The sequence below is a fragment of the Sprattus sprattus genome (assembly GCF_963457725.1).
Source record: "Sprattus sprattus genome assembly, chromosome: 7".
NCBI lineage: Eukaryota > Metazoa > Chordata > Actinopteri > Clupeiformes > Clupeidae > Sprattus > Sprattus sprattus.
In genome coordinates this window covers 7401709-7416874 of record NC_137926.1, presented here as the reverse complement: position 1 = coordinate 7416874, position 15166 = coordinate 7401709, and the positions used below count along the sequence as shown (strand labels likewise).

Here is a 15166-nt window from a genome sequence, read left to right as displayed (position 1 = left end):
TTGCAAAACTTGCAATCATGACATCTTTAAGAAAGCTTACTTGATATAAAATGTTTTTAACAGTTCGTTTTTTATTTCTTAGAACAAGCCCCGGGCATAATTTTATGGTTGCACCAGGAAAACCTTCGGTGGTTATTTAACGCTACACAAACCCAAGTTCCGGTCTCTTTGGCTTCCTCTTCGTCGGAAAGATGGTGAGTGTACCTTAGCTGTGGAATGAAATCCTTAAACATCTGTCTTTAAACTCTTTGGAAATGTAGTCAATTGGAGTATTTTAACATATCCAAACACCCTGGTCCGATATTTGTCAACATTTTACTTGTACACCTCATAGATATTATTATAATATGTTAGCCTTCTAGCTAAGTGTTGCGGTAAGCAAAGCCCCACACAAATGTAACAGTTCTATAATGTGTAGCTAGCACTGAAAAGGATTTAAAACCGTTTCACATCAGGTACACTCTTAACTTTTCGCGGTGTAGTTATGGAAGATCCGAATACTTAGGTTAAGCCTCCTCTAGCAAAATCAACAACTAAGTGTTCATAGCAAGCTAAGTGGCGTGTAAACTGGTGGCTAGCTATGCTAATCTGTTATGGGTTGCATGGTTAAGATGTGTGTAAAGCAGGAGTTTACCCTGGTAACCCTTAAAGACTAGCCTAACCTGGCTTGCTTTCCATTTCTAATGTGATGTTTTGCGTTTCAGACGAAGGGTACGTCCTCCTTCGGAAAGCGTCGTAACAAGACGCACACATTGTGCCGTCGTTGCGGCTCCAAGGCTTACCATCTCCAGAAGTCTACCTGCGGAAAGTGCGGTTACCCAGCCAAGCGCAAGCGAAAGTGTAAGTTTGTCCACTGGTGTCAATTTAAGTCGTCTTAAACTTCAAATTGGTTATTTGCATTGCCCGCTTGTGCAAATGTCTGTACATACAGGTATTGGCCTTATGCATCAGAGGGCGCATCAGTTCTAAGTCTTGAAATGCTCACCAGTGATGTTAAAAATAATAAATGTCTGAACTAATGAAACTCTGTGATATTAGCTACTTATCCTGAGGAGAGCACCCTAGTGTGTGCACTGCTCATTGATTGGTTGATAAAATATTAAATTTGTATGTGGCTGTGTTTACAGATAACTGGAGTGAGAAGGCCAAGAGACGCAGCACCACTGGCACTGGCCGTATGAGGCACATGAAGGTTGTCTTCCGCAGGTTCAGGTGAGCTGAGTTAGTTATTAATGGGACACTTTGAAGATTTCTTCCTTTTCTGGGATGGGTCAAGCCAGCGCTGACATGTTGGCGGCTGAGGGCTGTTGTATCTTCTGATGAGCTTTTAGGGATTTCAGTGTGTGTCCTGAGCGCAAAATTATATTCTCAGACCTGTAGTCTGACTAATTGTGCGGGTGAAGTTATCAGGTGTTTTGTTTGACCACTGTTGCCACTGTAGATGCTTACGTGGTCAACTCTGTTCTAAAGTTTTGTCTCCAGTGCACACACAGTTGCTCTCCAGTGATGTGTAAAATATAAATGTCTGAACAAATGATATCCCGTGATTTCAACCTTATACTGAGGAGAGCTATTTCTGGTGTGTGCTTAAAGATGTATTGGTGTTGTAGTTGGTCAACATGATTTGTAAATTCCTATTGAATGTGATATTAAGATTGATAACTTTGCTTTCGTATGATTTGTCTACTGCTTTATTGGGCATCCATCCAGTGAAGCAAAGTTTATCTTACAATTGGCCTTTCCGTGTTCATGTGGCTTGTCTGGGTAATATTAAACTGGGCACAATTAAAACTGAACTGGGCAATGTAATTCATTATTAAACTAGAAAGCATGCAGCACAGGGTTCTATGCATCATGATGTGTGTTGCATTTAGTGTTATGTTCAAAGGAATATTCTGAAATGCCTGGATCTTATCTTATTATATAACTAATAATGATAGTTGATACATTCTCATAGGCAAGGATTGGATTGCGCCAATGACATTGATAGTGTGAGCAAGATCTAGGTCTGAGTATTGAAATTGAGTTTCAAAATAGATTTTTTTTTTTTGTGGGAGGCTCTGTTATACAAGTGCACGTCATTTGCTTAAACGATCAATTCATTTGAAACCGTTGGTGGTATGATTTAAGGTTTTGGGGAGATGGAGAAGCTGGTTCTATATGAGCCAAGTCACCCTGATTTGGTCAGAAACCCATGTCAATACCTTATTGTTTGTGTTTTGCAGAAATGGATTCCGTGAGGGCACTGTTCCCAAACCCAGACGGTCAGCGGTGGCAGCATCCAGCTCCTCCTAAAGTCTCAATCGTCAATAAAAATGTTCAGTAAAACTTCTGTTCCAACTGCCTCATTTATGCATCTGTTCAAGATTTTTTTTGTTTTGTTACTAGAGTTGATCACATTTTGATAAGGTCTAGGATTAATGAATAATTGTCAGGAGCTGGATTAATCTAAAGCATCAAACAAGTGGCGGGGAGGGGGGGGTCATTGAACAGTCTATAGACAGAAAAATGTCTGCATGTACATGGTACTATTGGAGTGGATTTTTCTTTGCTCCCCTTGACCCAAATCATGACATGTTTGAACAAAAACAGGCAAATTACAAATGCTCCCATGTTAATGTGAAGCATAGAAATTATGGAAAACTATCTTTTGCATAGGATGCTTATGACCAAGCAGTTTTCTCCCATGTCCATACGGTGACCTCAAAAGTGCAAATGGAAGTTTTTTTTTATTCTGATCATGGCTTATGTCAACAGTTGTGCCAGGACATCACCAGATTAAGTTGCCCACAGATGTTAAATGTCTTGCACGCATCTGTGCCTTAGTAGTGATCGGCTGCAACAGCTGTATGTGAGGGCATTCGGAGTAGATACAAAAAAAAGTTACAAGAGCTTCACCACATTTTAAAGTGTATGATTTATGAATAATTTTGTGTCTGCACTGAACTATATTATCCAAGCTAATATGGTTCAACTATGTGTAGGAGCTGGATAAATCCAAAGCATCAAACAAGTGGCAGAGGGTTTTAATTGAGCAGTCTATTGACATGTCTGCAGTTACAGGTTTTTCTTTTTTTTTCTCCCCTTGATCCGAATCATGACTGGTAGTTGAACAAAATCAGGCAAATTACAAACTGCTCCAATGTAAAGCTTACAAATAAAGTAAAATGTAAGTTTTGCATAGGAAGCGTATGACTTAGCAGTTTTCTCCCATTTGCACTGTTAAGGTCACTAGTATAGACATGGACGTCTTTTAAGTCTGAGTATGGCTTATGTCAACAGTTGTGCCCGGACTACCAGATTAAGTTGCCCACAGATGTTGAATGCCTGTTGCAGGCATCTGTGCTCTAGTAGTGCTTGTCTGTATGTGAGGGCATTAGGAGTAGGCACACCAAGTCATGTTTTATTCTTTCATGCTTTATGTTTTTTTTTTACGTGGTTGGATGTGAATCCCCACCAGCCTCTCAGTTGCTGTACATTTCCATCTGATATGATAAATAAAATAGACTGGTTGTCTTTTAAAGTAAACACTAATTTGCCATATGTTGAGATTGTGTGACATGCAGCAATCTACAGAGAGATTGAACTTAGTTTATTTAGATGTGCAATTAGTTTATGGCTTGTCATTGCTTTCCCTTAAGTGTAGGGTTTAACCGTTTATGTATGGGTGCTTAACCCACTTAGGTTTAAGCAGAACAGCCCCAAGTCAATTCACCCATACCGGGCGCCAACCCGTAATAGTTGTTCATTTACGATCATTTGGGACTTAAAACTATGTCACCATAAGCACTGTATCTGACAGGAAAGGAAAATTCCTTCCTATGGGTGCAGTGACTGCACTTTCTGTGTGCACACTGAAACTGCTGCAGAGCCATTTCATTCCCTGGTTAAGGCAAAACTGAAGAGTGGCGAAGGGCAGTTTTTAGTTTTCTTAACACCGCATTAATGTGTCATTAAAATTTGACATTATTATTTTAAATAAAAACGATACCTCTGACTTGGTTTAGTAGGAGGCTCTGGATACTGGTGAGTGGCACTCGAACCTCAGTGCTTGGGTCACAGTCTCAACTGAAAAAGGGATGTAAACCCAGGAGATCAAGTCAGAATTAGGACGGGCTGTTGCATCACTGGGAGAATATAGTACAGTTTCTCACAAAATAAATTGGCAAAAAATTGAATTATGTGTTGGCACAATTGAGGACACTTTTTGTAATTAACAGTGTTATGTATTTGCACGGTAGGCTCCAGAAGAGGCTTCTATGTGCCAGAGAGACATGGTGAGACATCACCATACCTAGTTTTGGAGAGTCGTGCTTAGAAATGTGGTACAGTATACATAAACACATACTTTCATGATGTCACCTGTGCTTTCCTTATGTCCTGCTAAGTCCCTGATTGTATGCAACCTGTGCATAGGTATTGTCAGTATGAATTGTGTTCATGGGTTGATTTTTTAAAAAGCCAATCACTGATTTTATATGGCTCCAACCTACCGTTTCTTTTGTCTTGTATGTTGTATTTGAGGACCCCCTTGAAAACGAGATGCTGCATCTCAAGGGGTTATCCTCCAACCAATACATTTCAAATTTCCATGTCAGGATACTCCCCTTATTCACAGTCTGACATTGTGACCTATAACCCAGCTTCCTCAGTTTGCTCATTGAACTGTGAACACTCTGTTGTTTGTTGTAATGTCTCCAAATATGGATTAATCCATGCAATGACAAATTTGAGTTTAGCTATACCCACAGTGCACATGTTCAAATAATGGTATCTCTGAAGCTCCACCCACAGAATCCTTTATGACCTTTTTACCATAAAGTTACTTATCTCACCCATTTGATGCAACCTTATGATAAAGACAAACCATTTTAAATGACAATAAAGAAGTGCAAATACTAAAAACTATCGCCATCATACAAATCAGCATGTTACAGCATTTTAATCACCCTTTGAAACTAATTGTATTTAATGCCATATCAAAGGCAGTTTCCCGAAAGGCTACATCCTATTATCACTTCTCATACATGCATAGGGCGATGACAGGTGTCCCACTTTGTCTTGTACTGAGCTCTGACATTTTTTCTCTCATCTTGATGCAAAACCCGCTGTGTATGACCTAAAGCTAATTTAGTAACCTGGAAAAATCATTGAGCTAATTTCATACCATGAGCACAATCCTAAGCACTAACATGGGAGGGTCAGCGCATTGCTCGCACACGCCACAAAATAGTATAGTTCATGCGTTACTCGACTGCTAGTTGCTTTTCTCATCAGTGAAATTAGAGCCCAATGTCCCTTATTTTCATTGGTTATTTGTTTTTTAATCGTCAGAAATAAAAACAGCAATGACAAACAGCACTGTGCCGAAGGCAGAATACAAATGTGCTTAGATGACAGAGAAGTTTTAGGTTCAAGGTTCAAAAGGTTCAAAGTAGCCTACTTTATTGTCATTGCCACAAAGACAACGAGACAGAAGGGGCAGCAACAGACTTCTTCCACAGCTAAATAATAATAAATAACAATTCATAAATAGATTAACAAATATCATAAATTACAGTTACCTCTCAGTGTTGATAACATGCCCTACACATTATCTCACACAAACGTCCTATTCGTCCCAAATGTTCTGCATCTGACACCCTGATAGTGTACGAAGAAGGTTATCGAATTATGTACCATAGTTACAGCCATTCAATATGAACAACGCCTGAATATGCAAAGCCTCCGTTAGGTAAAAAATATATTTTTGGGGGATGTGATTTTAACTGAGGCAACAAACTTAGAAGGCAGTTAGTCCTTCTGTGCAGGATTCTGAAGGGATGGTGAATTCAAGGAGCACATTATCCCTTCAACATGAGAGCCTGTAAATAACAAACACTCTGTGCACTGTGCTGAAAACTGGAGAAATTAATTTGTACAAAAAAACTGTATTTGACTTTAACATCTCCTCCATCCCAGCTATCTTGGTCTCTTTTTCCCTAACCACACCTCTCCCTCTACTGCGACAGGAGAAGCAAAGCAGGTGATTGCCTGGGGCCCAGAGCTGGAAGGGGCCCCGAGGACAGCTGATTACGTAACTGCACAGCAACGACAATCAAGAAAACGAGAGCCCCCTGGAAATGTATAATCTTGTGCAGGAGACTACAATGACACGTACAGAAACTCTAGGGCCCCCCACATCATTAGCCTGCTAGGAGTTTCATATGTAGGCTACAGAGCTGTAACACTGGGAAACACAACTACCTGTTAAATTACTCAAACTGACAGCAGGTGATAGGATTGGAAGAAGAAAAATAAAACAGTGATTAGTGAGAATCTGTTAGGTTGACTGAATTAACTATGGCAACAGTTTAATTTGTCCCTGCAGATAAATGGGTTGTCAATTCTAACAACGTTGGTGGATGTGAACTGTGCAGGCATTGTTTTCTCCAAACCAGCCGAAATAAGATCTGCTTTCCAAGATAGCAGACCAAATACAACATGTCTCCACAGATAGGCTTACCAAAGAAGGTAGGATAAGTATAAAGATGACAGGGACTTGCCTTTCAAAATATCGTCTTACGTTATTCTGAAGGCTATAAGGTGTCCCCACACACATCCATTTTTAATTATTACAAATACTGTATAATTATTTAATTTCTAACAGTTACTTTACACCATTTGTCCGGCTCATGATGACTATGCAAAAACATGCCAGTCACTACATCCAGAGATGGGCAAAAATACATCAAAATGTATTTTGATCCAAAATACCAAATACCCCTCAAATAAATGTATTAAAATAAAATACAAAATACTGGTGCCAGAAAATGTAACAAAATACAATACATGTATTTTGTATTTAAAATAAAGGAAATACTTTTTCTAAATGTTCCGTTTTCTCACAATTTGTTATAAGAGAGCATTCAGGTTTGGGCTATAGAGTGGCGTAACGTAGTTGCCACAGGCCCAGGTGCAGGCTATTATGACGGGCCCTTGTCAGTGGTGTAAGGCAGTGGTTCCCAAACATTTTAGTTCTGGACCCATTTTTTTTTCATGTTTGTAACCACTGCCACCACCAGGCCTCTCCCCCCTCCCTCTGCGCACATATTCCTCCTTTAACACCTTGTCAGTGCAATTTTTTAGCTGAATAAGGGTTTACATCAGTATTTTTGGCAATGCGTCTTGGCTATTCAAACTATTTAGATTGACATAAATTGAAATACTGTCCATATCTGCATGACGGCAGCAATAAAACTTATGTGTGTAAGGTTGTTAGAGCACCTGTAGTCGTTGTTAATAACGGATCTCCTAAAATTAAATGTGTAAGATAGCATAATATGCTAACGTTCTGTAGCTTGCTTACCTTTTTAACTAGTTGGAACAGGCAAAGGCTATCTAGCAAGCTTTCAGTTTGGAATTGTGCAAAACTACTATTGAATATACCAATAAACTAGCCTGGATACCAGCCTAAACTCCGCCCCCCAAATTTTTGGTCTGGGGGATTCAGTCTGGACTTGAGCTAGTTGGGAGAGATTAAACGTTTCAGAAAAGTTGAAAAAGCAATCTAAACCAATAAAATTGTAAGGGCGGGCCGTATACGTTGATGGACAGATGACCTGATGATAGATAGAATATACATCGAACAAAGATGGCGCCGTATCGGGAGCTTAGTGGGACATATTTGATATGATTTAAGATATCTACACGACTTTTTTTATGTCTACATTGACTCGGTTAGTTGTGTGTGCAACACGAATGTTGCCGAGGATAGTAGCTCTTAACTGAAGCACTCTAGACCATTATTGATAGGTTATGCTAACGCGTAGACAAAAAAAACTTTGAAACAAATGGTAGCTTCTAGCCTTGAGTGCTAATTAAGTAACGTGAGCAGGCATATCTCAACAGATAGGCCTATTGACAGCACATTCATTTTGAAAGAGGAACAGAGAAACGCGATCAAGGCATTTGTCGATTGAAAAGATGTTTTTGCCGTCCTTCCTACGGGATCAGGTAAAAGTTTAATCTATCAGATGGTAATACTACGTTGCTCTGATTGGTTCTAGGTATCCAATTCAGCGAAGAGGCATTTTCTTTCCTGGTTCGTTGAAACACGCCCCATAATCACAGCCCAATGGTTCAGTATCAGACTCATATTCTGACTAGAATTATGAGTATGACATCGTCAGGCTACCAATAAACAGGATGTGCACAGGAATTTTGACCCCCCCCCCATCACATGGACTGTAGAACTGAAAAGAACAGGGTCATTATTGATAGTTATAAATAAAACACTCAAATACAGCAATTCATTTGAGCATGGCATCATTCTGTGGAGAATATTCCAGTAAGGGGTCATCCTCATACCAGTGGGCTTGAAATTAGCGCCCTTCTGCATTTTTTGGGAGCTTCACAATAGGATGGCCCGACTGAATGTGAAAATTTGATAAAGGCCTGATTGTACTTAAATCTCAATATCTTCCCTTGTTAGCATCCTGTCCTGTCTTTCTGTGTCGTCTCTCCCTCTTCCTGTTCTCCAAGTCTGTTCTGTTCTCAGAAACTGCCTGATTCTTGGGGCAAAGATTCTTTAAACGTGGCAAACTGAGCCTGGATTAATGAAGATTTGAATTAATTTTGTTGTAGCAAATGTACAACTGTTTCCAAAAACTTAGAGATAATATTCAATCGGAGTCAGAAGTCCGGAGTCCGATAAACTGAAGTTTTATTAAATCCTGCAGACGGTTCATCCAAAACGAGAGTGGGGTCCATGGAGCATCTCTGAATCTAAGACCCAATGCATTGTCTTTTTATATTCGTCAGTTTATGTAAGTCATGGACATCACCTTATCTAAAATGACCCAATCAGTCAGTGTAACTAAGCAAAGCTATGCCAATTGATTATGTATATATTTGTGCAGGCAGCAGCTGTGTGACTCTCATGTTTTCACAAAACAGTGCTCGCAATGCAATCTCTATGGCTTCCGGGAGGGCTCGCCCAACCGTGCTTTCGTCATATGTATAAGGACGTCATAAGGCTTTGATCAAGTCACATTCTGTCAAGATGGCCAACGTTCAGTGCAACAACTCGATGTGCTCTTTGAAAGAACCTCCTTTTAGTTGGCGTAGCCAGGGTGCGATTTGCCGGGGGGGATGGGGGTAATCCCCCCCCTCTGGTTTTTACATCCCCACCTCAGCTGGATGAATTAACCTTCAATTATTAAAAAAACAATGAAAAAACAGACAGGTTGTGACAGCGTTTTCTTACACTTGCCTACATGCTGGCAGTAACGTTCACCTTACCCGAACTGTCGGCATTCTCAGAATTCGCTGGCTTTGCTAATTTCCGTGTATAGGCTACTGTAGTGAGTTCTGTCCAAAAAGGTTGCGTTTCAGTTTCAAAGTTTCATTTTCGGTTTCAGTATTTCAACGTGAATGAGAGGGAGCACAAGAACTGAGCGTCTAGCAGCGATTATCATATCATAGACATATGTGATGCATGTATATGAAGATAATTAGGCCTATGTATTGCTTGTTTTTTTTTCATGATTAAAAAAAAAAAAAACATCCCCCCCTCTGGTTTTTGGACAAATCGCACCCTGGGCGTAGCCTACGAATGAAAATAAATTGACAAGGATCAAGACAGCTATTTACGTTTTTTAACATGAGAGTCAATGAGAGAGATCTGGGGCGATTTCCTTTTCACCCCAAAAAGGGACAGGCCATTTCAAACAACACTTTTGCCTGACTGTTGCCTGACTGTTGCCTGATTCGACAAAGACATTCAGAGACAGATCAGACGCTATAGTGGTAGGATCAGACAGACAAATTATCTCCTTATGCCTAAACACTGGAGAAAGTATTTTGAGCATTTAAAATACAAAATGACTCCACTCTAAAGTATTTTGTTACAAATTACATTCGATATTTTATCGGTCCTATCAAATACAAATTACAAAATACTCAAAAGTAAATTAACTAGTATTTCAAATACAAGTAATTGAAATACTGCCCATCTCTGACTACATCAAGTATAGGTGGGGGTTAGCGGGCACATGCTCAGACGTTTTCTTGGGGCCCCCAGAGACCGGAGACGGATTACAGACAGATTACTGAATGGGCAAAGCTTCTGTACCCATCATTGTGGTTGTCTCCGATGACAATGGGGTATAAGAGATGGAGAGAGAGATGCGCGTTCGCTCACCTCAAAACTGTGACGAGAATTCTTGCCACGCGCGTCAGCGTACGTGCACGCTATGGGAAAGGGGTACGCTAGACGCATCGAAGCTGAAGCGAACGCGCGCGCAGAATGACAGAAGGGCGTATAGAATTAAAAAGAACAAAAAATAAATCCCAGACAAAATTCGACCCAATTAATGAGAGCGTACATGAATAGTTATTCAGGGAGATTTGAAACCCTCTGTATCACAACAAAATCGTAGTGCTTGTGAACAGAGGTGCACGGGAATGCCGCGGGAAAACGAACCCTGAAGCGCAAACTGCCGCAGCGGAGTGTGTTTTGAGAAGGTGAGCATCCACCCCGAAGATGACGAGGAGCGCGCGATCGTGATTGTTTGGATTTTTTAAATATTTTTGAAGATCGTTTTTGTCCATACTAATCGTCGGGATGACGAGAATGAGCTACGCGGATCCAACCTCTAGTCGAGATCTGCTGGGGAGTCGCTCCCTCTGTTTCATCTTCATCTGTGCCTTCGCTCTGGTAACACTCGTGCAGCAGATTCTTTACGGGAAGAACTACGTCAAAAGGTATAAGCAGTCTCCTGTCAAGGGCTGTCAACATTGTTATCGTTATCATTTTTTTTTTCTGTTTGCTAATTATGTGCCTGTCACAACCTGATGTGAGCCCGTTCCACATCAACGCAATAGATCATCGCATCACGCGCTATAACGCGCGCGTCATGCCTGCTTATGAATCAGAATCATTAAGAGAAGAGATGCGCTCTGCGTACTCCACCGAACAAAGGCGTTAGGTCCGCGTACGAGGCAGACATCACGGTGTGAGGTTTAATCCACATTTCCATGTCATACATAGGCTTATGACTGGCTTACAGCTGACTATGTCGGGATTTCCCTGCCTCCTTTAATTTACGTTGGTTTATTGTGTTTATTCATTCCTATTTGTTGGTTTTAGTTGTATACTTCCAGCCTAAGAGACTGGTCATACATCTACTGGGAACCACAGCCGCCATGACGATGGCCCCTGTTACCATCACAGTCCCTCATCACCAGTGCTACCCTCCCCCCAACCCTAGTCAGTGCCCCCCCCCCCCCCCCCCACCCTAAAGTGCTGCCTCCCTAATCATATTACTGCCTCTCACAAACTGCCTCAATACTGCCTCCAGTACACAGTATTAGCAGAACCCGCAATGACTGTAACCGAGTACCCATTTGAATTTTGGTTGTAGATGTAGGGGGATTTCAAAGACTGGCGTGCATGAATGCAAGTGCACTGCTCTTGTGCTGGCACATGGTGGTAATAAATGTGATGCACATACTGTAATCCCCACAGTGACTGGAGACACTGTAATACAGTCTGCAGGGAAAATGTGTAGTAATCCTAGTGATGGCTGGAGCACAGATTGTTACAGTAGTACTGTGAGAGGCATGCATGAGAGACCACATACTAACAATAGAAACAGCAGACTTGACTATACAGTCAGAGAGAATTAGAGCATCTGTGGTGAATATTTTATAGCGATAGTGGGCTTCTCCGTGGTTTGTTTTCTGCTTGAGGTTTCTTTCTTCTCTTAGGGAGCTCTTTTCTTGCCTGTCTCGTGATAGGGTCGCTCTTGGAAACTGTAAAACAAAATTAAATGCAGTCACCTGAAATGCATGTGTTATATGTTTGCATTCAAAATACATTGCAACTGCAGCAACTGTGGTGCTGTTGCACATAGTAACGTTACACAACATTCAGGAAATGTACCTCTAAGGAATTAACCAAATTTAAACTAATGAGTTATCCGAATGAAAGCTATTATGGGTGGATTGCGTCGGGTATCCCAACCATGTTACTCTCTGGCAGGTGGTTCTCATGGGCATGCATGCTTGCATTGCATTTGATCTACACTGTTAAAGACACAATGGCAGTGGTACCAGCAATGCCTTTAACTTATCCGTTTCATGACATGGGACATGAGTTGAAAAGACAAGAGTAGATAGAATGATGTAATCTGGTGTAATCCATTAAAGGTGAGAATTAAATTCACAACAGAAGACTACATTGAAATCCAACTGTTTGTAGTCAGATCTGGAACAGATTTTCAATATACTGCTGACAAAAGAACTTCCATAAACCAAATAAAAAGAATAAACAAGTTAACATTGGATTAAAACAGGTTTGTGGGGTCATGACTGTATGTTGAAATGTTCCATCTTCAGGGAGCCGCCATAAGCATTTTTATTATTTAAGACCTCCATTTGGAGGGGCCGCACAGGCCAGAGCTATGTATCTTTCATGTCCTCCCACTTGCGCTTTTCAACTCATCCCATAATATTTTCCCAAAATGGAATATTTTAACAAAATACATGGCTGTATAAAAATGCTTTGGAAAGAGACAGATGTGCATCCACAAAGCCAGCCCCGTAGAGACAGTGGCAAGGACGAAACCTCAAGCAGAGCTTGAGCCGGGGGAAGTGTACTCGCCTCCAGACAGCCTCTAGGCATGGCGAGACACAGAGAGAGACAGAGAGAGAGCTGGAGCACAGATGAATATGAAGATGGCGAATATGATACCAGATGTGCTGGTCTAGTTATGGAGGAAGATGACCTGTCGTATCCAGTAACACAGGAGCAGGCCGGTCTAGCACTTCTCATCCCTCTTTCCTCTGAGCCCAGCCCCCCCTGCGCCGAGCCCCCCCCCCCCCCCCCCCATCCTCTCCTTGAGGGGACCTTGTTTCAGCCATGTTGTGTCGGCCATGGTCACGTCCCAGGCCAGTGAGCCATGACTCCCTTTCATCTGACACGATGATTAAACCAACTGTGCTGAAACATTCTCCTGTGGTATTTCTCTCCCCTCCTCTCTCTGTCCTCTCTCTCTTGCTCTCTCTCTCTTTCTCTCATTCTCTCACTCTCTCTCTCTCTGTCTCTCTCTCTCTCTGTCTTTCTCCCTTTCTCTGTCTAACACTCACTCTCTTCTTCTCTATGTCCCCTTCACTAAGGTGCAGCTTTGTGTGTGCTCATATGTGTGTGTGTGTATGTGTGAGAGGGTGTGTGTCAATGGTATAAATTGAAGGTGTGTTTAAAAAAAAAAGAAATAAACTGACTCATTTTCCCACCAGTGGGCAACAGTTTAGCCGACTGCGCGGAGATGAGGCAGGCAACTGGAGCGGATTAAACCTGCCAGACGACTCTCCACTGAGGCCTGCCAGATATGGGAGGAGAAGGTACCAGCTTCACTCACCTATGCCAAAGAGACCCTCAGAGGGAGAACCAGAGATATAGAAAATAGAGGGAAAGAGATATGGGTTAATTAAGGGTAACTGTTAGATTTTGGCTGTTAGAAACGCTATTGATTAACCGATCAGACAATGGCACCATCCAATCACATAAAAGTATAATCTACTACAGCATAGCCAATTAAGACTCATTTTTACTAGTTAGTTAGCCATAGTTAATCAAGGCTTAGCCGCATGAGTTTAGGTTTTAGGACTGGGGCTCTAAAGGGGATTGAGACCATCTCTAACTGAGCTATCTGCATGTTGACAGATGTTTTCGTCAGGTCATTGGTTCAGACAATCAGATTGCTGTAGTAAGCACGCCCTGCCTAGACGAAATTAAGAAGAAAAAAAAACGAATGCAAAGGTAGGCCAGTAAGCAATATTTCTTTATCATCGCTCAGACAGACTGCTCATTTCTGCAGCAGTCTTTGGTTTGTGTCTGTGCGAATGTGTGCATGTGTGTGTGTGTGTGTGTGTGAACGAGTGACAGGTATGAACTCTGCATGCTACATCGGGACCCCTCCACTGTTATGTTCTCATTAGTCAGAATGTGTGTATGAGTGAGAGAGAGAGTGTGTGTATGTGAGTGTGTGTGCGAGAGTGTACCTCCCTTTCTCCTCTTTGCATCTGCACTGTCACTGTGCTATGTATGTGTCAAAGAGGGACTTCATTTCCTGGTTCAAAGGTCACAGGGGTGGAGTCAAACCTTGAAACCTTTCATAGAACACCGACATTTTCCCCCGTGTGCTCCAGTGAGCTCCCACACAGGCATGCGCCATAACTCCCTCACTGGTCTCAGATGTATGTATACGCCGTTTGCTCAGTTTGTTTGTTTCGTTCTTTTCTCTTTCTCTCTGTTCCGTCCTTATTTCACGCCATTCTGTATCCAGCGTGAGGTTCTCTCATCAAACATCTTGCCCTCCCATTACACATTCTTAAAAAAAATTCACACAATGGACAGATGACATGTCCATGTTGAGCACTCAAAGCTGTCCACAGTAATAACAGCACAAGTCTGAAACATGGTGGCCATTTTGGCTCGGCCTCACCACCATTTGGGCTCCGTGCTGTGTGATGCTCTGAATTTCAGCTGGAGAACAAAAGGCATTCGGCAAAATCACTTTCATCGCTAAGTGTGAAGCTCAGCAGAGTGAGTAGTAGCTTCTGAACATGTGTGAAGTGTAGCAGTTAAGATATGTCTGCTCATGCTTATTGTGATAATTTGAGTTGTTTAGGTATGACAACTGGGATGCTGCTGATAGTTTGAATGTAGTTCTTTAAAATGTAGTTTTTATACATAATGTATAGTTTATATAAGACTAGCCCTCTAATCTACTAACATTATAGAACTAGGTTTTGAAAGTCTGAATGCAAAATGTTGCATTGTATGCAAGAGACAAGCTTTTTTTGTACGGGCTAGTCTGATGACATTTGAATAAAACTAATATTTAGTGTGTACTGAAAAATTCTCTGCACATGGAAAATGCATTTTGCATTCAGTGCCCTATATGTGTCTCTGTAAGGTATGATATGTTGTCTTTCTAGATGAGCGTAGGTTTGGTTGTGAGTTTATCGGTGTAGCGATCTCACCTGAGGAGCGGTCAAACACCAAGCTTTGCTTGGCTATTTGCTGATGTAGAACCATCTGAAAGGAGCTTGTCGCCTTCCCATCTCACATTCTGAGTCACTCACTCTGAGCGCCCCTGACAGACGGAATGGTGAAATG

General features: G+C 41.5%; 2 protein-coding genes across 5 annotated transcripts in view; both read left to right on the top strand.

The window, feature by feature from the left end:
* Window positions 1-153: 153 nt before the first annotated feature.
* On the top strand, window positions 154-2328 carry rpl37 (ribosomal protein L37). Its single transcript, XM_080841907.1, has 4 exons — window positions 154-194; window positions 705-840; window positions 1128-1212; window positions 2226-2328. The coding sequence occupies exons 1-4, from the start codon at window positions 192-194 to the stop codon at window positions 2293-2295; spliced, it is 294 nt and encodes a 97-aa protein (XP_080698033.1). The 5' UTR covers window positions 154-191; the 3' UTR covers window positions 2296-2328.
* Window positions 2329-10448: 8120 nt separating this feature from the next.
* Window positions 10449-15166, top strand: part of st8sia5 (ST8 alpha-N-acetyl-neuraminide alpha-2,8-sialyltransferase 5) — a gene marked incomplete at its 3' end in the record, with an annotated part of 10875 nt that continues 6157 nt past the window's right edge. For 2 of the 4 annotated variants that reach the window (XM_080841686.1, XM_080841685.1), the window contains exon 1: window positions 10449-10746. In XM_080841686.1, the coding sequence (XP_080697812.1) occupies window positions 10607-10746 (140 nt within the window). In that variant the 5' untranslated portion in view covers window positions 10449-10606. Of the gene's footprint in view, window positions 10747-13281; window positions 13387-13708; window positions 13805-15166 lie in introns of all 4 variants that reach the window. The other 2 variants (XM_080841683.1, XM_080841684.1) reach the window with 2 other exon arrangements.

Bases quoted from the DNA above. Each gene is read 5' to 3' on its own strand.
- rpl37 (XM_080841907.1), top strand. The intron at 841-1,127 runs GTAAGTTTGTCC...CTGTGTTTACAG, and splicing joins AGCCAAGCGCAAGCGAAAGT to ATAACTGGAGTGAGAAGGCC. The intron at 1,213-2,225 runs GTGAGCTGAGTT...TGTGTTTTGCAG, and splicing joins GTTGTCTTCCGCAGGTTCAG to AAATGGATTCCGTGAGGGCA.